The following is a 26,996-nucleotide window of genomic DNA, read 5'->3' on the forward strand; positions in this document are numbered from 1 at the left end:
AAAAAAAACAAAAACGATAAACAGCGAAGAAAAAAAAAATTCAAACTAACAAAAGACGACATGGACTAATTAACCAGTATCAATATGGAAAAAAGGCTGCAGAGGGTCATAACGTGAATGAAGTTGATAGTCTTTTTACATAAATCATCACTGGAAGACCGAATCCGAGAAGGCACATCAATTAAAACAAATCGAGCAACTATTTTTCGTTTCGGTGCCATCTAGGAAGCCGGACGAGGAATTTGCGATATCTGAAATAAGCCGTACGTAGAGTATGTCGATCTTTCTTACGAAACAGATAAGCCATGCCTGATAAAAACAAAAGAACAGCGTCACAATAAGCGTTATAAATCATGCACAAATCGTTGCGGTTGTAACGGCTTTTATTTGGGGATATTTTTTCGTAAGCGACGCGTAGATTTTTTACGGCTTGATTCACTAGGGATGAACAGGTAGGGGAACGTGTTGGGCCGAAACACCGACCAAGCCAACTAACTAAAGAAGAACATGGTAGAACTGCAGCCCAGTAACGAATAGAGCGACCGCATAAGGGCTATTAAAACAAATAAACTCGCATTTAGACGCATTAACTGACAGTCCAATCTTAGATAGTTCATTGGTTAATATAGTAAAATTAGAAAGCAATCCACAGCGAGTCCTGGCAACGAGAAGAATGTCATCTGCATATGCAATAGAAGACAAACCAATATTACCGTAGAAAACGGAACTTCTAAGGGGACGCAGGCACAATGCAAGCACGCATTTAAATATACTAGGAGACAATACGGCACCTTGCCGAACTCCCTTATTAATTTTTACCAAGTCAGATATTTGGCCATTCCAGGTAACTTGAATTTTAGACTTTGAATACCAAGAAAACAATAAACTTAGTACGGAAGGATTAACACTTGAAGACGCAAGGGAAAGTAGAGCCTGTGAGTGCACAATATTATCGAAAGCTCCAGAAATATCAACAGTAAGACAGTATAAAGACATTTTAGTTTTTACGGCACCCTTCATGAATCGGCTTAAAACATGATGTATATGGGAGCAACCGAAACTTTTCCGAAAACCAAATTGAAAAGGCGTAAAATCGCAATTCGACTCAATTTCTGGTAGTAACAAATGTTCAAGCAACTTACTTAAAAAACACGATACTATAATGGGACGATAATTTACACATGACGTGGGGTCCTTGCCTCGCTTTTGAATAGACGTTAGACGGCCACAAAGGAAACTATCAGGAACAAGCGACCGTGCTAAGCAAGACTGGAAAAATATTTGTAGATGGTTAAGTAGAGCAGGACAATCATAAGCAAAAATCAGTAAGAAAGGCCGTCACCATCAAGGCTATTTGAACGCTTAATTTTTTTTTAAAGCCCGGCGAATTTCAGATAAAGCTACAGGCTGAGCGGTTTAAGCAACTTATAATAAAAAGACTGAAGAAAACTATTAAATATACTGAACACACGCTTATAATGATCAGCAAAATTAGCTAGATGGAGACAAGATTGGGTAGATGGGGAACATTTCTCACTATTAATAACTTTATTCCAGGAGGCCTTATTGGTGGGGCCTGGCCATGCATTCAAGCGTGGTCTCTTCAAACTGGCCTTAAATTCAAGTTTACACTTTAGTTTCACAGAGAACACAGCTCCGTACGATGGTCGGTCACATGATATCCACATACGTAGCCACAATTTGGCTTTTTGCTTAGCAATTTTTACTTCAGGATTAACGTTCCAATTAGGCTGTCTTGTACCAATCCGAACTTTATCCACAGGCACTGCAGCTTTGGAAGCTGATTGAAGGCAACGGACAATTTGATATCTGTTGGAATGAGCCTTTTCTTAATTTCTAGCGCAAAGCTTTTCACATTACGTATTACAGACAAAACTGAGAATAAAACACTCAAATACAGTTAGTAACAACAAACACTTTACAATAACAACTAATGTGACAAAAGATTTTTTCTCAGACAGGAAGAGCTAGTATAGAATAAACTAGAGGCTGATCAACTTTGAAAGACTATATATCAATAGTTGCAACTGTGTCAGGTGATAGCTTGTTCTAAGTCTTTCACACAAGTCATCCGAAGAGTTGTCTCTTTCGCCTGTATAGTAATATTTTTTTTTGTAACAAGAAAAGCCATTGGCTTGCCCCGTTTTTGTTTGAATTAAATGGATATAATTAAATAGTTTCTTGGAAGGTGTTCTTTATTCGTAGAAATGCTTATAATCTACACAAAAGATTGCTAAGGGAATCTCTCAGCTTAGGGAGGTAATAAGATTTAATTTTATTAGAACTTCTTCTGGTGATTGCTGAAGACGGACGATGACTCCTATTTATATTCCGAAATTCAGTCTTCAGTCTCAAAACGAAGTGTTTGTGCGCCCTCTCTAATCATGTAAACTTCATTTCACTTTTCGTTTAGGGAATTGAAAAAGAAAGGAAGAAAATTAACTTGTAATCCGGACTTCAATGTAAGTTTCTGATTTTAAATTAGGATAAATTACTATTTACACACATAGTTTCTCTTCAGTTATTCCGACTGTAGATCTGGTTAGCTCTAAGATATATACGTGCATTCTGTCAACTATCACTTATGTTTTTCTGGTGTTAGGTATAATTCCAGATAATCTACTTATTGCTACCTTGGAATTTGGTTATGTCTGAAAAAAAAAAATCAGTAATAAACCCTTGGCTGGGAGCATATTCTGGGAAGATATTGCCAAGCTGCTATGCTGTCACTACTCTGACTTCTGTATCTTGAAAATTTGCCTACTTGACATGTCCATGCATAGTGAAATTTAAATGGTAAATCATATTTTAATTTTCTGAATTCAGTTTCTTATTCTCTGGCTTTAGCTCTGAAAATTGGAATTATTGTTATCTGAGGAAAATTTAAAGCCCTAATGTTTAACTTTGTTTAACTTGTAAACTTTGTTTAGGAAATGTTTAACTTTGTTTAAACATTTCTTAAACAATGTTTAACTTTGTTTAACTAACTAACTTTGTTTAATGTTTAACTTTGTTTGGTAAAATTCTAGTTAATTGACTTCTTGCTATCTCAGAAAGGGTTTAGGTTAGGAAAATGAAACTTTCAGGGATGAATCTACAGACTAACTAAAGTATGTCCTGGGAAGGTATTTTATATTCAAAATACAACAATATTAACAACAAAATTGTTTTCATCTTCATAACTTGGCTCAATTCCATTTAATAAGGTTTTAAAGATATGCAAATACATTTCCTAAATTTTGAAAAAAACATCAATATGGCTCTAAATTCTGTTCAAATAACAGGAATTGCATTTTCAGAGCTAAAGGCAAAGAACAAGCAACTAGTAACTGAAAATCAGGTAAAATGTTGTTTTGTCAAAATTTCAATAGGTATAGACCTGTCATGTAGGCAAATTTCAGGGCCCTCTAGAGGGAGAAGGAGTGGAGGTGGGTACTTTAAAATACCTTCCCAAGACATACTTTAGCCTGTAGACCCATCCCTGAAAGTTTCATTTTCCTAACCTATACCCTTTCTGAGATAGCAAGAAGTCAATTAACTAGAATTTTACCCTTTGTTTAACTAATTTTAAGAAATGAATCAGTAGGTCTTAGAAACCCCATAAATAGAGATGAAGCCAAGTTGTTAAATTGTAAATACTTTTTTGTACTTCATGTGAATAGTCTATTTTCAAGGTTTCACTTTTATAAAGCAAAGACTTTTAAGGTCAATACCCTTTAGAGAGAGAAGAAGTCAAGGTAGGTACTTTAAAGTTCCTTCTTGGTATATACTTTAGTCTTTAGACCCATCCCTGAAAGTTTCATTTTCCTAACCTAATTACTTCCAAGATAGTGAAAAGCTTGTCTAGAATTTTACCTGGTTTCATTTATTGATGTTGATTGAATAGACAGGTTTGGTAAAATGTTAGTTAATTGACTTCTTGCTATCTCAGAAACGGGTTTAGGTTAGAAAAATGAAACTTTCAGTGATGGGTCTACAGGCTAAAGTATGTCCTGGGAAGGTATTTTGAAGCAACTACCTCCACTCCTCCCTCTAGAGGGACCTGAAATTTGCCTACATGACAGGTCTATACCTTTTGAAATTTTGACAAAACAACATTTTACCTTAATGTTTAGTTACTAGTTGCCTTTTCTCTGCCTTTAGTTCTGAAAAATGCAATTCCTGTTATTTGAGTAGAATTTTGAGCCATATCAATGTTTTTTTCAAAATTTAGGAAATGTATTTGCATATCTTGAAAACTTTATAAAATAGAATTGAGCAAAGGTATGAAGCTGAAAATGACTTTTTGTACTTCAATTAAGCAGAAGATCTATTTTGCAAGGTTTCACTTTATAACATGCATATTTTTAAAGGTCATCAAAGGTCAGGACCCTCTAGAGAGAGAAGGAGTGGAGGTAGTTGCTTCAATATACCTTCCCAGGACATACTTTAGTCTGTAGATTCATCCCTGAAAGTTTCATTTTCCTAACCTAAACCCTTTCTGAGATAGCAAGAAGTCAATTAACTAGAATTTTACCAACAGGTTTAAACATAACTGGTACATTGACAAAATGCACAGGAAATCAAATATAGGCTAAATAGTTGCATACTAGGCGCAGGGCTTAATTTATAGTGAAGCTACAGTCAAAATGTTTTAGCTATCATTATTCTACATTTATTTTGAAATAAGAATTGTTATCTTAACTTGTTAGCTTCTCAACAGTCCTTACTCTAGATCTTTACAAGAGCAAGTTACCCTTCAGTTGTTTTGGTCACTTAAAAAAGGGTGCAAGAACTAGTAATTTCTGTGCAAAAGATCTATCTTCTGATCTAGGACTGTTGATCCAATACAATCATCCCAGGAAAAAAACAAACATGTGCACTTGATGCTTATTCTGGCAAAACTCTACATTTTTGCAGATTTAAGCTTGAGAAGTACTAAGAATAGTAGAAAGGAAGAATTTATGTGTAAATCTTGCCACTGCTCTGTGCAAAACATTCTTCTCATAAAAAATCCTACAGAAACTCTCCCCCCCCCCCTTTAGAAAACTCCCATGCCCAAAATGTCTGTTTCCCAATAAAAAATACTACCTGTAAGCAATGGACAAATTCCAAACTTAAAAAGGTACCTAAACTCCTGAAATGGGCTCTCTGATTGATAGGGAGAGAAGGAGATACCTCAAAGGATATATTTTTGATGAAAAACCATCTCAACTCTCAAACTCTTGGGGAGAGACAAGAGGAAGATAGAGGTAGAAATTAGCTATAATCCTCAGGCAGTTCTAGTCTTTTTTATAAGCCAAAAGTGATTGGATGCCAACCAACTGCAAGGGGTATATTTCAGGGGGAGTGGTATTTTCTGCAAGGTAGTATTTCCTGGAAGTATTTTTGACTGATGTTTTTCTCAGGAGGGTGGGGTTGCCCTCCAATCACTTTTGACTTTTAAAAAGGGTACTCAAAGCTTCAATCTCCAATCAAATAATCAAAAATGATTAACAAAAAACCTCAATGTCCTCAAAGCAAGGGCTGTAGCATATTGGAAGGTACCTGTTGTTAAAATTTAAGGGTTTTATAGGAGGGATGGTTGTACAAACTTTGAAGAAGGCTAATTCAGTTGGAAATTTCAAGTTCAATTTTGAAGAATCAAAGATAACCAGAGGACAATCTGCCTCTTCTTTTTAATTGCCATTTTCTCTCAAAATGCATTAGATCAAAATAAAAAAAAAATCAAAATAGTCTAAGGTCAAATAACCCCACCAGCAGCTCCTAGAGCAAGGGCTGAAAGTTAAGCTAGTCACTCAATGTTAACTCATAAGGCTTTTATGAATTAGGGGAAGGGGGGTGCTCATTTGAAGGGAAATGAAGTTGCAGTGCACTTTTTAAAGAGTTAAAAGTGATTAAAGAGCTTATATCCACCCTCTTTTTCCCATCAATATATTCAATTGAAAATTTTAAAATGACCATTTTATTTAAAACAGATCTAAGGTTAAATAGCTATGCCTTGGGGTCTCAATATATTCAATTGAAAATTTTAAAATGACCATTTTATTTAAAACAGATCTAAGGTTAAATAGCTATGCCTTGAGGGTTCACAATCCCAAGCTCCTGGTGCAAGGGCTGTAAGCTATGCAAGGTGCCTTTTGTTAACACACAAGGTGTTTTTTGATCAATGAAAGAGGGCATGTTTGATCCTATAAATAAAAAGAGTATGGAGCATCAAGGTCAAACCTTAAGGGAATGTCATGAAGAAGGCCAAACACAATCAAAAAACATTTTTTCCTCTATTTGTTGCAAAAAGAAAATACCAACAATATCTACAGCTGATGATGGTATCAGCTGTCACATTATTTGGAGCAATAATAAACACACATGTTTATTACTTAATGTTCATAATGGTCTGACTCATCTAAAAAAAAAAGAGAAAAAAAAAATCAACTTTAATGATTTGTGACATTAGATCTTTTTTTTTTAAAAAAAAAAATAAAACTAAGCTTATTTATGAATTATCTTGACAGGCATTTATATCATGACAAAGAAATGAACAATTGTAATAAGGTTGAACATGGAAAAATTCCAACTTTTGTTTTACCCTATTATATTGCCTCATAATTGTAGAATACTGAAAACCAAGTTCAGTGGTTTAGTTAAACAAGAATTCAGTGGCTTGTGGTTTGGCTACATGTACACCATTCAATTTTTTAGCTTATGCTGTTTGCTTCAAATTTGGGTATTCTTTGTGAGTGTATAGGTAGCCAAATTGTTTAAACCAAATTGATTAGGCTATTTCACTAGCTAAAATATTGACATACCACACAATGCATCATTCAGTAGTGATCTCAAACAGGGGAAAATAATATGTGGAGCTTGCCTATTCAGACAGCTAATCACCATCTCAGTATTTAAATCACTTTAAAAACTATTGTAGCCTGCAGGCCCACCTAGAAATTGGATTTTGCCTACAAGTTAGAAATTTGATGTTTTTGCCATTAGTTTTGTAGTCTTTATCCAAACTTTTTGTGTAGTATAAATAGGTTATCAGTTTGAAAAATTTTGTCCTTTAACCTTCATTAGTAATTATTTTGAATAGACTGATGAAATTTTTTTCAAAAATTCCATTATTGATGTAGAAACAAGGTGAAAACACTACTCAATATCTTTTAAATGATCTTCCCAAATATAATAGTCATTTTACTTTCTAATCCAATTTATAGCACATAAATAATATATACAAGATTTCATAGCTGAGATAGGAATGAAGTGAATATACCACTCAATTTCTTTTTGTTTGCCTTTTCCAAATATAATAATCAATTCACTCACAAATGCACCCATTTCCAAAGGGTCCTATATACTATCTTACCTCAAATCATACATGCTGGTGATGTTGCAAAATAATAATGTAGCCCAAAAATATATAGCTCAAGGAATATTTAAAAACTGAAGAAAATGCTAAAACAGTGACAGTCTTGTCATACAATATCTGGTTTTGTTCCACCAATCAGTTTTCACTTTTTTCACATTATTATACATTTTTTTAAATCACTTCAAAAAAATGAAAGAAATTCTGCACTTGATCTCCCATGAAGATGACTTGCAAGCTGATAAGATCACCAGTTAAATATAGAAGCTTGAAAGTACAGTTGCATTGGCAGTTCAGTTTCTTAAATTTGATCATAATAATTGAATGCCTATTGAATATATAGCTTGGAAATAACTGGTTTCTGATTTAATAGTATGTTTTTATCTATTCATCTTAACCTATTTTAAGCTGCAAAAAAGTAAGGAATTACATTTACTGTTGAGTACATCTGGGGCTTTAAGTTGGATTAACAAGAGAGACAATTATTCATTTAAAAAGTGCATTACTACATCATTAATCAATTGCCTAAAACTTGCTGCATTGATTCTTAGGCCTAGGCTAGTAATAGAACTGAATCACAAATGCAAATTTTTAGATTGTCCAATTCTGCAAATATTAATAAAGTCTTAACTATATAGTCTTGAATAGCTAGAGCTAAGTATCTTAATCATATACAAAGAACTATGCTTATGTTCCTTTTATTCTGTTGTATTATGTTGCATTGAAGCAATGTTACTTTGAAAATTTCTTTGAATATCCTCTAGTCATATGATGATAAGATGCAGCAAAACAGGAAATTCTTGAATGGTCTTTATAAAATCAAAAAAAATTATTCATAAACCTCAACAATCCTTACTAGTCTTGAAACCAGTAGAATTTAAAATGTAAATGTAACTCTAAAAACCCCAAAAAGGCGTAGTTTATTTTAAAAAACTAATTTTTAAGAGTCTTTCAAAAAATAGGAAATCCAGTCCATTTGAAACAGTTTTAAAAAATTATGTTATACTAGCTGTTGGGGTGGCGCTTCGCGCCACCCCAACACCTAGTTGGTGGGGCGCTTCGCGCCCCCCCAAGCCCCCCCGCGCGCGTAAGTCGTTACGCGCCATTGTAGTTGTGTCCCTGTGTCCCACCTGTGAATAGAGATAGATATAAATATATGTTTTTAACTACGTAAAACATGCGAATATACAACATTCTTTGCTGTCCTGTTGTCTGTGCATATAAATAGATTGTCAGGTTTACTGACTCTTGAACATGCAACATATAATTGTCCATGGGAAAAACAATCCATATTCAGATCTATACCTCATTATTCTAATGATGTGTCCCTGTGTCCCGGTCGTCATTTATATTCCCTGTGTCCCAGTGTCCCAGTCGTCATTTGTGTCCCGGTGTCCCGGTCTGTAATTTCTATTCGAACAATCTCTGTGTCCTGGTCGTCATTTATATATCCCGCCTGTGCCCCCGGCGTCCCTGTTGTAGTTGTGTCCCTGTGTCCCGGTCGTCATTTATATTCCCTGTGTCCCGGTCGTGATTTGTGTCCGGGTGTCCCAGTCTGTAATTTCTCTTTGAGGTTCCTGGTCATCACTTATATTCCCTCTGTCTCGGTCGTCATTTGTGTCCCGGTCTGTAATTTCTCTTTGAGTGTTTTTTCTTTTTAGTTTTTTTTTTTTAGTTTTTTACCTTTTTTTTTCTTTTTTCAGTTTTCTTTTTCTTCTTTATTTTTCAGCGTCACTATGAAGTACATATTGACGAACCTTTGTTTTTTATAAATAGATTGTCAGGTTTACTGACTCTTGAACATGCAACATATAATTGTCCATGGGAAAAACAATCTGTATTCAGATCTATACCTCATTATTCTAATGATGTGTCCCTGTATCCCGGTCATCATTTATATTCCCTGTGTCCCGGTCGTCATTTGTGTCCTGGTGTCCCAGTTTGTAATTTCTCTTCGAGTGTCCCGGTCATCATTTATATTCCCTGTGTCCCGGTGTCCCGGTCGTCATTTGTGTCCCGGTGTCCCGGTCTGTAATTTCTATTCGAACAATCCCTGTGTCCCGGTCGTCATTTATATATCCCGCCTGTGCCCCCGGCGTCCCCGTTGTAGTTGTGTCCCTGTGTCCCGGTCATGATTTGTGTCCGGGTGTCCCAGTCTGTAATTTCTCTTTGAGGTTCCCGGTCGTCACTTATATTCCCTCTGCCTCGGTCGTCTTTTGTGTCCCGGTCTGTAATTTCTCTTTGAGTGTTTTTTCTTTTTAGTTTTTTACCTTTTTTCTTTTTTCAGTTTTCTTTTTCTTCTTTATTTTTCAGCGTCACTATGAAGTACATATTGACGAACCTTTGTTTTTTCAACTTAAATCTGGTAGGCATTGATGACCTTATCCAAGTCAAAATCCCAAACCCAATCATCATCGCTATCATTTTCAGTTTTGATATGTTTTGACTCTCGCTGTCCAGGTGGATTTTCATCTAACTGCGCGGTTTTGCGTTCTTTAGCCGCAAGCCTGTTTTCTTGCTGTTCTTGTGATTCCTCGGAACGCTTTTTTTTCTTACTTATTTCATGACGTCAGTCAACACAGAAACATGACGTCACCTGATCCACAGACAGACAGACAGACAACTTATTTTTATATATATAGATAAACCATTACCTTAAATTGCACTTGCTAGCACTAGGATGAACCTCAGAGCTGTTGATTTTGTTTATTTTATCTTTCAACTTTGCTCTTTACTTTAACCAGGTAAACTTAGTTAAAAAGAAATTGTTTCTAATAATAAAGAAAGGTTTTCAAAATATTGACAATAAACCTTACAGAAAGATTTTATTTTTCATATTCAGGCAAAAAAATGAAGTTAACAAGAATTTTTGCTAAAAATAGGGCATTAAATATGTGTTTATCTTTGTATCTCTCTTAAACTTAGCCCCCCACCCCCAAAAAATGTGGGATTTGTTGTAAAAACAACCCATTGGGTATTTATCCTGGGTATGTTTGAGGATTTACAAATAAAAAATTCAATTATCTATGAAATTATAAAAAGAACTTGTGATGTATATTTAATATAATTTACAAAAATTTGTGTTCTCTTTTCTTTGCTTCTTTGACTAACATTCTAAGAGAACTGATTGTTACCTTAATTACCTTAATTTGCACTTCGGAGCAAATTAAGATCTGTAGATCTGTTGAATGCTCCTGAGTTGAATCAGTGATGTCTCATAGCAGGTATGAGCAGGATGGAATGTCCCACTCATACTTCCAGTCTTTCGTGGCCCACTCTTTGTCCAGTGCCTTCTTGAATGCTTTGGGGGTGGGGGCTGAGACTGTTGCTTCGCACAGTTCATTCCAGGGGTTGACGACTCTGTTGGTGAAGAAACTTTTTCTGGCCCTGGTTCTGACTGACTGCTTGAACAGCTTCTTTGAGTGTCCTCTGGTGCACTGTGAGGGGCCTGGGTGGATGGGCAGGATCTTGGCATATGATGAGTTCAGCAATTTGCGGGTCATCATCATGTCGCTACGGTTGCGCCTGTACATGAGGGTAGGGAGGTTGAGAGCCTGTAAACGATCTTGATAAGGTTTGTCTCCAAGGTTTGTGATGGCCTTGGTTGCTCTCCTCTGGACTCCCTCAATTAGCCTGACATCTCCTTTATATGTTGGGAAGGCAGCGCACATGCCAAAATCCAAAACGGGTCTGACTAGTGCCTTGTAAAGTTTCAGGAAAACTAGTGGGGATCTGCTGGTAACTGTTCTTTTGATCAGACCTAAGTTTGTGTTGGCCTGGGACACGCTCTTGATGGTGTTGGCATGGAACTTGAGAAGGCTGTCAACGATGACCCCAAGGTCGCGTTCCTCTGTGCTGGTCTTGATGGGTGAATCGGAGTTGGAGGCATGTTCATGCATATGGTATTGGGCGCATGGGTTTGAGGATCCAAAGTGTAGCGTGCTGCACTTGCTTATATTAAACGATAAGAGCCATTTGTCTGCCCACAGCTGGATTTTCTGGACATCTGTTTGCAGGGATTTTACATTCACTGCTCCAAATAGCTTTGAGTCGTCAGCATAGAGAGACAAGTTGTTTTCCACCTCGCTGAATATATCGTTGATGTAGATGTTGAACAGTGTAGGACCAAGAACAGTTCCCTGCGGTACTCCACTGATGACATCACAGGGCTCGGAAAAGACCTTTTCACCTCCAGTACCAAATAGCCTGACTCTCTGGGTTCGTCCTGACAGGAAGTCCATAAGCCAATCAACCAGGTTGGGGTGTAACTGGGCAGCAGTAAGCTTTTCTCTTAGCCTTTTGTGTGGGACTTAATCAAAGGCCTTAGCAAAGTCTAGTAAAACTAGGTCCACTGGCAATCCTTTGTCAAGCAAATCTGTAATGATGTCATATGTTTCCAGTAAGTTTGTTTCAACTGACTTTCCTGGTTGAAACCCATGCTGATTAGGGGATAGGATATTGTTGACTTTCAGATGTTCCAGTATTGCATCATTGACCACTCTTTCAAGGATTTTTGCGACTACTGATGTGAGACTTATAGGTCTGTAGTTTTCTGCTTTAAGTCTGCTGCCTTTTTTGAATATTGGGGTCACAAAAGCAGTTTTCCAATCAGATGGGACAGATTTGGCATTAATAGACTTTTGGAATAGGTCAGACAGTGGTCCTGCGATGATGGTTGCCAGTTCCTTCAGCAGTCTTGGGTGTAAGTGATCTGGTCCAGCCGATTTATTTGCGTCAAGATTTTGAAGCCGTTTGAGGATGTTGGAGGGGTCGATGCTGACTTGTTCCATCGTTGTGGGGGCTTCATAGCCCGGGCAGTTTGGCAGGGGGCCTTCCGGTTCACAAGTGAAAACTGAAGCAAAGTGCCTATTTAGTTCGTTTGCTACATCAGTTATGTTGGTTACGGTAGTGCCACAGGGTTTCACCAGTCTGGAGATAGTTCGACGGGAGTGGTTCTTGCTAGAGACATAATTCCAGAATTTTTTAGGATTTGTCTTACTTTCTTTGGCAAGATTGGACTCCAGATTTTCGTAGAGTTTTCTGGTGAGGTTTCTCAGCTTGTTTCGTGCCTTGGTGAATTTTGTGTGTTGCTGCAGGTCTCCTGACTGCCTGAACTTTTTCCATGACCTCTTTTTCCTGTTTATTTCTCTTTTGATGTCTTTTGTCATGTAGGGGAGGGATCTAGATTTTGGTTTGAAACTGGTCTTTGTGTGGGCATCCTGAGCTTTCAGCAAAACACCCTTGAATTTGGTCCATTGTTCGTCAACTGTGCCACTTAGTACATTCGGCCAGTCTGTAGTGGATAATTCATTTCGAATAGCAATGTAGTCGACAAACACTTTTTTGACTAGCTTGTTCTTAAGTACCTTCACTTTCAGCATGAGCTCTATAGTTAGGTGATCGCTTTTACCAAGGGGTGGTGAGTAATCAATACTTTGAACTAAGCTTTTGTCATTCAAGATAACCAGGTCAAGTATTGTTGGGCGCTGAAACAATCTGTATCTAGTTGGTTGGTCAACTATCTGGTGTAGGGACAATTCACTGAGGCAATTTAGGAAAGGCTGTTGCTTGTCTTGTTCGGTTGGAGTGGCACCACATCCAAAACCGTTTATCCAGTTTATAGATGGAAGGTTGAAATCACTGGCAATAAGCAGATGTCCTTTGAGGTTCGAATTTAGTGTGCATATTATTTCTGCTATTGCTTGTTCGGTTACAACTTGGGATGGGGCTGAGGGACTTCTGTAGATGCATCCGATTCTGACTGTCTCTGACACATTGCTCCCTGGCACACATAGATCAAAGCAAACTGCCTCAACAAAGGGGCAAAGGAGAGGAACATCAATTATCTTTGTGTTGTATCCTGCTTTAGCGAGGGCTAGTGTTCCTCTTTTGCAACCTTGGGATGACAGATTTGAGAGAACTTGGTAACCTGGGATTTTCACATGGGAATCGTGAAGTTTGTTACTACTGTTTTTAGGGCAGACTTCAGTCAGTAAGATCACATCGAACTTTTTTGAATTAATTAGAGTTTTTAGTTCATCAATTTTGTTGGGCAGCTGGTCAACATTAGTAACACATACACTAAAGTCAGAACTTACGGTTGCTGGTTCTGGTTGGCTTCTGTCCAGTATGGTTTGTCTGTTGTTATTTTCACCAGAGTCACTTTCTTCCTCAACAGAAACAAAGCTCAAGTCTTCTTCTTCTTCCTGGGAAGTCTCCGCAGTTACAAACGAGTCTGACGATTTATCACTAATAGTGTCACTAAGGGTTACATCAACATTTTTATTTTTACCAGAAAAAGCAGAACTATTTACACTATACACTAATGGTGGGGTGAGAATTGGAATCACACCACCATTGCTTCCGGTTTTTTTTTGGACGATTTTGTTGCCCCTGATAACCAGATCGAGTTCACCGTTGGAGACACGATCACGCAGTTCTGCCAATAGTAGCTTTCTGCTGTCCCTGTCAGCTTTAACTTTGTCGTGGCGGAACTGTACAGCGTCTTTGTTATTTCTTCTTTCGTAAGACGTGTTCACGATTTTCCTGGGCAACAAAGGGTTGTTAACCGTGAAGACAGTTGGTACCGTGGTGTTGGACGGATCTTGAGCAGACGCTGAAGAAGGTTGCTTATTCTTATTTAGCCTCCTTACATTTGTGACAGTAACAAGCATGCCGTATTCTTTCTGTAGGAATTCGTCGATGAAGGCTTTGTCGGCTGTGTTTTGCGCTTCAACTGACAGAGAAGGGTTGATTGGAACCCCGAATGCGATAAGATTGTTTTTACGCTTTTGTCTTTCTCTGTCAGTTTGTAGCGCCTCGGCTACCTTCTTATCTATTTCACTGGCTAGTGTCTTTGAGATAGCTTGCAGGCCGTCGTCTAACTGCTTTTTTACTTCAGTCCGCATGTCATCCGTTGTGCAGAGTTTATCCATTTCACTTTCAATGTCCCCAACTCGTTTTGTTAGACCAGACAGCATATCTTCCATGTCGCTTTTGATGTCTTCCTTGAGTTGCTTGGTTGAATTTGCAACTATGGTACTGACAATGCTGGCAACGTCCTCCTTGCTTATGCCTCGCTTTTGGCGTGGGTCAAGTTCACATAGAGGACAGAGCCAGTGGAACTCGTTTCCCTCGCTAAGGGTGTTGATAAGCTTGTATTTAGTCATTGGCATCTCGATACACTGAGTACACAACCACTTCGAACAATGGTCACAGTTCAAGGCGGTGGATTCCGGCGTTAGTGCTACCTTACAGGAGGCACAAATGTCCTCTCCGCTTTTCCGTGGCGAGATCATCTTACGTTTCGCTACGCGGTACTGTTCTGCCATCTTCCGGAGGATTTTCGAGTTCGGTGAACAATAGGGATTTTCTCAAGTCCAAAATCGCGGCTCGCGCCTAAAATATTCTTAGTCTCTAGTAATTTTGATTAATTCACTTCACTAAAATTCAGAGTGTGGCCATTTTGCATCACCATCAATTTATCACGGAATTTTCAGAACTTGGGGGACCTGTGGGAAGCGCGGATACTCAAATCGCCTATCCCCAGCAGTTTAAGGATGGATATCCCGCCGGTACCAATACGGCTCTTCGTGTTTGTTATCGCTCTCTTCTGCACAGGTTTCCCCAAATGCAGAAAATAAACGATTCAGCTTACGCATGAAACAGAATTGTTCCATGCAAGATTTAAACTTCTGCAGGTGTGGCCATAAGGCTTAGCTGCTACCACTGGACTACAGCAGTGTTCTTGTCAATAATAGTCTTCTTTATACTAAATGGTTTTTCAGATTACACAATATATGCAAGATTTTAAGACAATAATGCAACCTGGACCTCAAAGCTTTATCACTGTGGCCTTTCAGTGCTCTTATCAAATTAAATCCATAAAAAAAAATATAAAAAATCACGGTACCTTTAGTTGGTTTTATCAAGTTGACCTCATAAATAGCAATTAGATAGAAAAATTAGATTTTAAGTGAGCTCTTAAACAGCTCTTCATCATGTTGCAGTAGCCTTTTAATTCTGTTTGCCAGTAGATGATTTATGGATAATATTAAGAGGCGTGGAAAGGGAAATGTAAACCTCAGGATTATGGTTTCCTACCATGGAGATTATAATAGTTCTGCTTTTATTCCTCCTAGCCTTTCCATTCTGGAAACGACATGCAAGTTATACTTTATGGATGCCATTTGACACTTTATGTTAGTGTTATCAAGCTGAATTGATTAAAAGTGATTAGATATTAAATGGTTAAAGTTGGCCCCAGTATCTGAGTTGAAAATCATGCCATTTTAGTTGACATTAGAGGCTAAAACTGAAGGCTCTATAAATAATTTTTCTACTATATTTTTTGGCATGATATATGGTGCCAGATAAATACTGAAAGAAAGTCACTAAAATATGTTTTAATTTTACCAAAATTTTGGTCTAAAGTCATTGTAGCCTAATAAATAGTTGCAATATAATTTTGTAGGTTGAGTCTAGAATCCTCTCAAGTTAAACATTTGAAACAAGAAGGATTATTGTAAAATAATAAAAGTTGAGTATTACATTGGATTAGTGTTAACAAGACTAGCTAAGGTTTTATGATTAACTTCATATGCCAGTTTAGCTGGTATTAATTCATGATCCTCAAATTAATTGAACTAAAATTGCCAACCAAGGTAGTGCCATACCACTTGTTGTGCTATTTTTTGTGAATTTGCGACAATTCAAAAATTAGAAAAATGTTACCAATCTAGTCTTAATGTCCAATCCCATAATTAGAGATTTTACAATTAACCAGTATTGTATACTTTGAAACTCTTAACCCCTTTATTTCTTATTTGTGAATGCTAAACTTCTTGTCTCATAAAAGGAAAAAAAAACTGATGAAATCATTATTTGCTTTATCAAGAGATTATCTGTTTATCTATTTTTTATCAAAATCATGTCCCACTGCTGGCATAAATTATGCTATTTCTTTTGTGACTAATTGGTTATTAACAATATTGTCAATGCTTGACATTTCTGTCTCAGTTTAGACAGCATGGGTCCAAATGAAAAAAATAAATAAAGAAAATCAAATCAATGAATGGACTATTTTAACCTTCTGTCCTTGTACAGATGGATGATGAAAATTGGGAAACTGATGCTGTTATGGTAGCAACTGCTCCTGCACCTGCAGAGTTACCTGAAGTTAAACTTTTTGGTCGCTGGTCCTGTGAAGATGTCCAAGTCTCAGATATGTCTCTTCAGGTTTGTTGTTCATTTCATTTAGTTCTTTTTTGCATTCATATATAAAGTATATAGAGCACAATGCTTAAACAGAAAGTGTGTGTTCTGGCAATTACTAGAGATTTTGTCCAACATAGCTCTTCTAAGGAAAAAAGACTTCAGTTGGCCTCTAACTCAGCCCTTTCCTGCTTCCCAAGCCTAGTAAGCTTTTTAAAACAAGACCAACTGTGTTTATGGGTGGTGTAAAGAGGAAATGAAGCCCATGTTTTATTTTTCTGTACTGGTGTAGTCTTAAGTTTCGTATTTTGGTCCCAGATTCCCCCTCCCCCCTATTTTTTTAATATCTGGTTTTCATCTTTTTAACTTGTTACTAGTGTTTTAGTTTTTGTTGTTGTTTTTTATGATTTGTATTTCATGTATTTGTTCATTGCCTCAAATTCAGCCCCTTGGGGCATGTAGTGATTTTTTTTAATGGATATCTTATCTGTATTACCTCTGTTTTTTAATTTTGCTGCTGGCAACAGCCTTTTGCTGTCTCTCTTTGCTTCCTGGTATCTCTCAACCTGGTCTTACCCAAGGGATTAGGACTTCTAAACCATTTAAAAAATTACTCACAAACAAATGAAAAATTAAAAAAGACAGGGATAGCAAAGATAAGATATCTGTTTTTAAAAAAATCACTACTACATGCCCCAAGGGGCTGAATTTGAGGCAATGAACTAAAACGTGAAATACAAATCATAAAAAAAAAAATACAACAAAAGCTAAAATACTGGCAAAAAATTTGAATAAAAAAAAATACTTTAGTCAACAATTAAAAATGAGAAGTGACATAGCAACTTAAAGTGATGAAAACCAGATATTAAAAAATCAGGGGGGGGATCTGGGAGTAAAAATACAAAACTTAAGATTGCACCAGTACAGAAGAATAAAACGTGGGCTTCATTTCCTTTTTACACCAACCATAAACACAGCTGGTTTTGTTTTAAAAAGCTTACTATGCTTGGCAAGCAGGAAATGGCTGATTTAAAGGACAGCTGAAGTCTTTTTTTTCTTTAAGAACTATGTTGAACAAAATTTATGTATATATATATATATATATATATATAATATATAAAGCCCTATTAAATTGCAGAAGTTCATGGAATTAATGTCCAATCTGTACCATATATAATCTAATAATAATATATCGTACCAGTATCTGTACCATATAATAATATAATCTGTACCATATAAGCATCTTATTGGTTGTTTATCTTCAACAGAAGCAGGGTGTTATTACCACTAAACTGCTTATAGTTTACTTGGTGAGTTAAATCTGCTAAATCAACTTCTTTTTGCAGAATGTGGATATTGTCTGCATCTAGTGATCCAGTACTTGCATTAAGAACACAGCTTTGTGAATAGGTTACAAGTTTCTCAGCTGGGCTGAAATTGTTCTCAAATTGATCATGCAATTGACTTTCAATGCATCTGAGTCCATAAAAAAAATGAGAGGATTAATGAACTATAATTTGTTTTTCTTAGAATAAATTAAGTTCAGCAGAGGAAAGATGTTTTTTATAACTTGAGTTGTTGTGAAACTTAGTGGGATAAGTAGTTGATCCATATATAAATGGCTTGGGATAATATTTATTATCAAAACTTCTAATAGGGATGGATTTAGTTCATTGGTCAAGTATAAGAGAACAAAAATCAAAAGAGAAACCACCAAAACATTTGACAACTGTTTAAAATTAATTAAAGGAAGTCTACTACATAAAAATGGTTACTAAAATAAGTCAAAACAATCTATCAAAATGTAACATGAAAATAAATGTACCCAACACTTAGCAAGGTAAGTGCTACTAAATTAATGGTAAAAACTAAAGTAAAGGAGGGGAATATAGGAAGATAGATAATTCTTTATTGATAGAGGACTTCTGCAAATTGTAAGAAAAAAGGCCAAGTTTGTTTTCTTATAAACAGTCTAAAAGCCAAAACAGAATCATAAGCTAATACAACTCGAAAGATTTAATTGATGATAAGAGAATAATATAAAAATCATTGATAACTAGCAAAAAGGCTTGGCTTAAAAACTAAAACAAAAAAAAGTATCATTTTATAATAAAAGTCCTTGAAGCGTTATATGGTAAATAGGGGCCACGCACGTTAAAAGGGGGCCAGAGAATATTTTTTTTGCATTTTACTCTCTGTAATTGCTTACTGCCTTATCAACTAAGGAAAGCTTTAGCTAGACGTTGGGTTTTTTTGAGATTGCTGAAGGTTTTATGCATCAAGTGCATAAGATAACGGAGGGTGCACGTTTTGTTTAATCTACCAAATTGTTGGACGTCCGTATTTGGAGTAATCATAAAAGCCAGTCAGAAATGAGTTCTGCATAAAGTTTTGAAAAAGCAAGATTGGAGTAAATATGATGGGGTCTATGTTGATTAATAGATTTCTTTGGGGTAGGTGTGTTAAAACCATGTTTCCAGCAACCTAAAGTCTTGGGATTGAAATGAAAAAAAATGCTAAGTGCTCAGTAGTTTGTCTGAAAAGAGTTTAATTAAATCAAGTGGGGGACGTCCAAGGGGCAATTACTTGATTTTTGAATTGTATTTGTAATACCAAAGGCAGGAATTAGGAGAAATAAAAGTAGTTTGACCTTGCATAATGAAGAAGGGGGGGGTTGTACAATGGAAGTGAACTACAAGTTCAAATCGGTATGGAACCTATTAGGAGGTCCAAAGGAATGAAAACAAATTTCCAACCTTGTTTTTCACGTCTATTCGTTTATTTTCTGTAACTTCGTTGTTCAATAGAAAAAATCTGGTTTTCTAAAGAAAAATAAAATCGTTCAGAGACTTTCCTAGACTATTATCCTCTGTCTTGCATGAAAAGTTCCATTGTTTTCCTCATTAGCTTTCTATAGCTTCATTAACGTAAGGCTCATCATTTGGGCATATTAATTTTTTTAAGAAAATAGTTTTCGTAGCTGTTCCTTGATAAATCTTAATGAGACAAAACCTTAGGGTCAACATCAATTGTCTGGTAAATAGGAGAATCGTTTTCAGTGGTAAACCAAGAAATAAAATTGTTGAGTCCTGAGTTGGCTGGAGGTCTATGTAATTTGAGTAATTTTAAAGAACTTATAAATTTACCAGGAAATAAAAATAGGCTAAAATGATAGCTACCCACCAAGAAGGGGAGCGTGTAGACTGGTACGTAAAACATGATAGATTGGTATTTATATATAATTGAAACAAGCGCTGCCTTTTGCTGTTGGAAAACTTTGTTTAAGTTTATAGTTTTTCTAGTGGAGTCGAGTTTGAAGTTGTTTGCGCCACCTAACAGTAAAATTCCAGCATTTGGGGATTTTGGCTGCACATAGTCAGCACAGTCATGGAGTTTTTCAATAAAATCTCTATTTTTTCTGTAGTTCTCTGAATAGTTGAATAATCAAAGTAGCACAGGACATCTAGGTTAAAAGAACGCAATGCGATTTTAGTTCAAAGACACACACACATTGTTTCTTCAAAGGGAGTACGCGGATCGAGATTTCAGTTGGATATCAATTATTATTAATAAAGAAAATAATTCTGCCATCTTTATTATTCAAAGAGGGGTTTTCAGGTCTTAGTTTGATAAAACTGAAATAAGTGTTATTTTGTAATGTCAGTGAGTTTTTAGCATGCACTTCTGTAATCGTGACTATGATCTAAACTATATTTATATATTTGAGAGGGACTCTTAATAAGTTCTTGAATTTAAGACTCAGCATTACTTGAAAGAATGGAAAGTTAATTGCAGCCAATGAGTTTATTTGGACATTCGACACACTTTGGTTGTCAGACTGGCCCTAAGAAGATACGACGATATTGAGATCCCTTTTAGGATTAAATTATTGTATTGACAGTGGCTAACATATACCTGGTGATAATTCCGTGCAAAGAAGACAAAGGGTGCAAAAGGGGAAGGATTTAGTTTGTGATGTGGTTATATTCCAGGGAACACGGAAAGAACAAATCGCATCAATTATGTGCTACCTCACGGAGGCAAATGCGTTACGCAAATAGTTATATTTCCTCGTTTGTCAAGATTTTTAATACTGCACTCACTCTTCAGTAATTGTACTTATTTGTTTTAGTTCATAATTTTTTTATTCGTTATTGGCTTTAAAGCTTTTTTCTTTAATTTGAACTTGAAGCTTTTTTTTGTACAGATAGTTGGATATTTCAATGTCTTAAATTTTAGTTTCACCCTGTTTGTGATATTTCGTGTCAATATATCAATTCGTATGATGATTGGTATGGCTCTGATTTTTACATGTTTAGCGCTTTATCTTTTAGCATGAAAAGAACTGCCACTGTTCGGTGTGACCATATAAGGCGTTTGACAGCAAAATCATTTGAGTTTTGAGGTGTGGATAGGAGTTTAAATTAACAAGCTCGTGCGGAAAGTTTAAATAACTAATTTCGTAGCTACGATAGTTTGGGTAAGGAGGTAAAACGAGTGGATAGGGGGATGAAAGTCCACACAAGGTAGCCAGGAAAAGATTGGGGTTGCAGGGTGTGGTGTATCTCGTATGATTGTGAGTTAAAAAGGGATAGGGAAGGGTTTGAGTGGGGTGAATGGTGCCCCTGTGCTATCAAAAGGAGTCTTGTGAGAGCAATGCACCAGAAAACAAGACAAATTGCAAAATTTTCATCCCACAAAATAAATTTTCATTCTGGTTGTGGATAAGGGTGATCCCTTCGAATGTTTCCACTCCTGGGGTAAAATTTTGGAGGTATTTGATGCCTGCGCAAATTAGATCAATGGAATATTGGCTAGTCAAAAGTTGCATGAAATTTTCTTACGGGTACTATCAGTATTTTAATATTAGTCTTATTACAGTTATAGCATCGACCACTAGAATAATCTTTACATACATTAACATTAGTATATTTTAAAGAAGGATAGATGCAATGGCTAAAAATGTACACATTACAATATTCTGAAAATATTTACAATCACTTAAACTCCAGTTCCAGTTCCAAAAATTGTAGGGAGGTATATGGACTAACAACAAGTCCTTTCACCTCTTTGACTTCTTCTTCAGAAAAACTAGCTACTGGAAGCGCTATTCTCCTCCAGTCTGCGAACAATGGATATATACGATTATGAACAATAATACACTGTTATTGATTGTGGGAAGTGCGAGTACCTGAGCTACCTGTCCCCAGCAGTTTAAGGCACTAGGCCGGCCGGTACCAATACGGCTCTTCCTACTCATTCCCGCTCTCTTCTGCACAATCAAAAACTATGGATAAATCGCGTCCCATTAAAAATTGACTTCTTCAAGCTTTAATCCTTATTAAACAATATTTCTCTTCTTTAAGGTATCAATTGCTGCCTTAAATATCTTACGATCAATTTCCCATGGCAGGTTAGAGTCCAGGATAGCTGTATAAGTATTTGGAATCAGCCAAGGAGCAGAAACGCTTAAGAGCAACAGTCTCCTCACTCTGAGCCTGGCAATCAAATAAAATATGCTGGATTGTTTCCTCTGTTGAAAAGCAGATTCGGCATAAAGGGGAATGATGTAGCTTCCAATTAAATAGCAAGCTATTTAGAAGTAGGGCACCTGATTTCAGCCGGTAATATAGCACTGTATTTAATCTTGTATGAAATGGAGATAACATTAATGTACTGTGATTAAATTTGGATCTTTGCCTGATAATATCTCGTGAATTGAGGTCAGAGGAAGGACTAGGAGATAACATGGAAGCCTTTGCTGCTAGAGAATCAGCCATATCATTATATTTTATACCTTTATGACTAGGAACATGTTGAAAATAAACTTCATTTTCCTTGATCTTTAGATTAAGAAGCTGTCTTCTAATATTATATAAATCTTTGTCATTAGCAATTCTATTAATATTTTGGATCAGTAGTAATGCTGATTTAGAGTCGGAGAGACAGAGTATATTTTCAGATTCAATGTTATAATTTATAAGAGCATCCAAGGCCAGGCGGATGGCACATAATTCAGCAGACAAGATAGAAGATCTCAATGGGAGAGGAGAATAAATATTCAAATTCAGGGATGGGATACATGCTCCTGCTCCAGCTCTTTCCCTCTGGACGGATCCATCAGTAAATATTTTTCTATAGTTGGGGTAAGCCTTTGAGATGTGTTCAGCCAAAATAGTCTGGATCTCATAATTAGGAATCAAATCTTTACTAATAGAGATAAGTTCTACTTGACAGCTTGGAGGACTCATTTCCCATGGGGGGGACTCAGTAAAGGGATATGCATGAAGCGAATGTTGATTCCAGTTTGGGACCTCCAGTTGAAACTGATTCCATGATGAATGGGCATTGGGACAGGCTGACTTCTCAGCAAAGGTATGTGCATATACAGCATGCTTGGCTCCATAAGTCCTATATAAACTGCAATTGCTGTTTAAAAATTCGAAACTTGCGCCTAATGAATAATCATTAGCGTCTCCTCTAACAACCTTCTGACTGCCATAATTAACTGCCGTTTCTTTTTTTCAGTAGATGTCTCTGTCCAGATTAAAAATTAGAACATAAGGATTAGATTGCGTAATATTTTCATCTTTGTTTATCAGTAAATAAAATAAAACGAGAGGGGTGATTAGGGAGTAAGGATTCTTCAACGAGTCTTGGTTGTCTAAGCGAAGATGAGGACTGGTTTTTCATTTAAAGAAGTTCACAAGGCTGCCCTTCCAAGGAGAATTTAACTTTTTATTAAGTCTTATGTTTATTTGTTTTACATTTTTAGGTTTGTTGTAAATAAAAAGTTAATTGTTATACAGTAATATTAGTGGAAAAGTAGTAGTGAAAAACTAATAGCCCTGTGTGAGAATTAAAGCAAAATTGTTCCCATCTCCCCCAAAATATATTTTTAAGTCGACTTTGAATTTAAAAAAGGGAATAGTTGTGGGAAAAGTCAAAGTCATGGCCAAATGTAGAAAAAAGCCAAGACAGATTGTCCAATTAAGTGGGCAGCCCAGTCAAGCTTTTTTTTGAAAGTTACAGTTGATCCCCCAGTACTGAGTCAACCGGATAGTATTATCAAAATTCTAATTTTGAGAATGCTCTTTAAAAAAGATGTATATTCTCAACATTTGCCCTCTTTTTTTACAGACGGACAGAAAATGTGAAGCCCAAAACCGATCAACTTCGAACTAGTCTTATCTTGTAGATCCTCTACTGATTGAGCTACCGCTGTTTGGTTATATGTATATATAGAAATAGATAGGTATATATATATATATATATATATATATATATATATATATATATATATATATATATATATATATATATATATATATATATATATATATATATATATATATATATATATATATATATATATGTGTGTGTGTAATATCCCGTACTTCCTAGATTTTTTTTAACATGGGTCTGTTTTAATTAATTAATTGGTCTGTTATTTTTGGATTTGAAAAATGGCTTATAATTATGAACTATTCCTAACTTTTTATGGTCTTTTGAATTGAATCCATTATTGTTTGAAATTAATGGAAAAAAAAAATCTGCCTAAAAGATATTTTCTATTTATAGGATTATATAGCAGTTAAAGAGAAATACGCCAAATTTATCCCGCATTCTGCTGGGCGTTATGCTGCCAAACGATTCAGGAAGGCTCAGTGTCCTATTGTTGAACGGGTCACCAACAGTCTCATGATGCATGGTCGTAATAATGGAAAGAAATTGATGGCTGTCAGAATTATGAAACATGCTATGGAAATCATCCATCTTCTTACTGGCGAGGTAAAGTCCAATGTTCGACAATTATATAATGCTTATGTTGTATTTGGTCTGTTAATAAGATCAAATTTTCAAAAAAAAAAACCATTACTTATCGGCAGGGCTGGGTTAAGGGGAAGTAGGCGTGAGTAAGCTACAGCGTTATTAGCGCTTGTACCAAAAACGGTTCAATCGTACCGCGTTGGCAACGCTGGTGAGCTCCGCCCTAATTACGAAAAAATATGGAAGAAACTGATAATGACAGGGCCTATGTGCCTTACCAGGATGAAAATAGTTCGGATATAGAATACACTAGACTTGGGTAATAGAAATAAATTTGAATTTTCAAATAATTACTTTATCATTTACCGAAAAAGTCATCAGAGTGAGATAAAATGTTATTTACATAAACTTTTAACAAAAAAGGTCTTTTTTCCCAAATCAGGAAAAATAAACACGCGTTAAGAGGTTTAAAGGTGCTGTCTCAAAATAAACCAAAATTGAAAAATACATTCATACTACCGAGGAAGATTGGAATTATTTGCGACTCAAAAATAAAAGCATGGGTGGGTCATGGTATAGAAAGTTTTTTTTTTGAATAGTTTTAGAACACGTGATGACCATCCCATACTTCCGAGGTTGTCCCCATAGGGGAGGGGGTGTTTTTAGCAGAAGATGTCATAAATTCTAGTACATTGGTTTGGTAATGATGTTGTACTATCCACGTGTAATGTCATTTGTATTATATAGAGATAAATAAAATATTCTCTTCTAATTCTGATAAATAATAATTTTTTTTTTTTTTTTTTTACTGATGCAGATTTTGCTTTTGAGGGAATTAATCCATTTGTTTCTCAGTATCAAACCCCTTATAAAAATCATCCAAAATATTTTAGCCTTTAATCTAATTTCATTTGCGCCTCTGTTATGTAAGTTCTTCCTCTAATCTAAATTTTTCTTTTGTAAAGAGTATTTGATTGATAAAAGTGTAACATTCTTTCTTGCAATTATTCATCAGGAGCAACTTCGGCTGGCTTTGCCATCTCTCTTCTCCTCTATCTTGCTCTCCTCTCATTCATCTCTCTACTCTCCATCCTCTCTATTGTTTCTCTCTAAAGTAATTGGCAATGCCCTAGTTTAGCGTTATACTAAGAAAATACAACGCATTTCGGAAAACTAATTTCTTTGGTGCATCAAGATCAATATGTTTCAAAATCTTAAGAATCAAGATTTATCGATAGTACTTATTTTCTTCATACTGAAGCCTTAAAACCGAATTTCAAGAAACTTGAAATACAATGTGTTAATATTTTAGTTTGTCTAAGAGAAATTTAGTCCCTCGTGTTTCTAAAATGAATAGACAAGATTTTTTTGCCTTAATTATCTATTGAAATATTTTCAACTAATAATGAGCAAACATTTCAAAGAGAAAAAAGTTAAAAACGCATCATATTGATTCAAAGCGAGCAACAATCTACACAAACAGATTAGGAGTCAGAAATGGAAAGATTCTTTAGAATATTGTACCAACATCCATCCGTTATATTTTTTACCCTTTTTTTTCTTTTTCTTATATTCACAATTAGGATAAAGAATCTATTTCCAGACATTTGCTTGATTGTTCAAAGATATTAGCAGAGACGATAGGCAAAAATAAATCCTTCTAGCAGCATGAGCTCAGTTGCCAGTTCCGGAAAATTTGTCTCATACACCCAACTCAGCTACTTTCTTTAAGATATTATAGAAAGTAATTCTAAAGAGAAATTTTGTATTCTAAGGGAAAACGCAATTGCACTAACATATATATAAGTATATAAAGATTATAGAAGTGGCGTAGCGAATTCAGTGTATAGCAAGGAATTTTTTTTGTAAATAGAAACTAATTGTATGGTTACTTTGTCTATAGAATCCTCTTCAAGTTTTGGTGAACGCCATTATTAACTCGGGTCCTCGTGAAGATTCCACCCGTATTGGTCGTGCTGGCACAGTTCGTCGTCAAGCTGTTGATGTTTCCCCTCTTCGTCGAGTAAACCAGGTAAATGACGTTTTTTTTGTTTTTTTTTTGCTTGTTTTTTTTTTATTAATTCTCGTTCTATCTTCTTCTTTTTCTCTCTTCGAGAAGTCTTTTGGGCCCTTTAATGCAGAAACTTTCAAAAAAGGAAAAAAAATTGAGTCAAAAGAGGGAAGTAGATTATACTATACGGATAGTGATTGTAAATTTGACTGATGGCTGCATAGCCTTCGTTTAAGTTGATGCTTTAATAAACGTTTATTGAGCTTATTTATTGTAATGAAAAAATTATTGATCACGCTGAACTTCTTTTAAAAACATTTAATAGATCTGTGCTCTGACTCTCTGGGTCGTATTCTAAGATTTGTCCTCGTTTATTGCATTTTACTGTCAGATTTGGACAGTTTGCACGGTTTGTAACGCTGAGGGATTATTCCATCGCTCTTAAGACCCTTTTCAAACATTTTTATGCCACCTTCTGCAATTTGTTTTTGCACCGTACCATGAGCTTGCATGGTAAATTCAAGTCTGCAATAACGTTTTCTCAAGTTTGTAGTAAATAATTATTGTGAATTAACGCTAGAGAAAATTGTCCATTTTGATTTAGTTTTAGCACTGGTGCTGGTCGTGCTGTATCCCCAAGAA

The 26,996-nt window shown here is 35.9% G+C and overlaps 1 protein-coding gene across 1 annotated transcript in view; it reads left to right on the top strand.

Moving 5' to 3' along the window:
• Positions 1-2,344: 2,344 nt before the first annotated feature.
• LOC136032761 (small ribosomal subunit protein uS7-like) overlaps positions 2,345-26,996 on the top strand; it is a 33,288-nt gene continuing 8,636 nt past the window's right edge. Inside the window, exons 1-4 of the mRNA XM_065713113.1 lie at positions 2,345-2,483; positions 16,466-16,597; positions 24,155-24,364; positions 26,247-26,375. Of these exons, the coding sequence (XP_065569185.1) occupies positions 16,466-16,597; positions 24,155-24,364; positions 26,247-26,375 (471 nt within the window). The 5' untranslated portion in view covers positions 2,345-2,483. The remainder of the gene's footprint in view (positions 2,484-16,465; positions 16,598-24,154; positions 24,365-26,246; positions 26,376-26,996) is intronic.

Source organism: Artemia franciscana, chromosome 1 (assembly GCF_032884065.1).
Source record: "Artemia franciscana chromosome 1, ASM3288406v1, whole genome shotgun sequence".
Lineage (NCBI taxonomy): Eukaryota > Metazoa > Arthropoda > Branchiopoda > Anostraca > Artemiidae > Artemia > Artemia franciscana.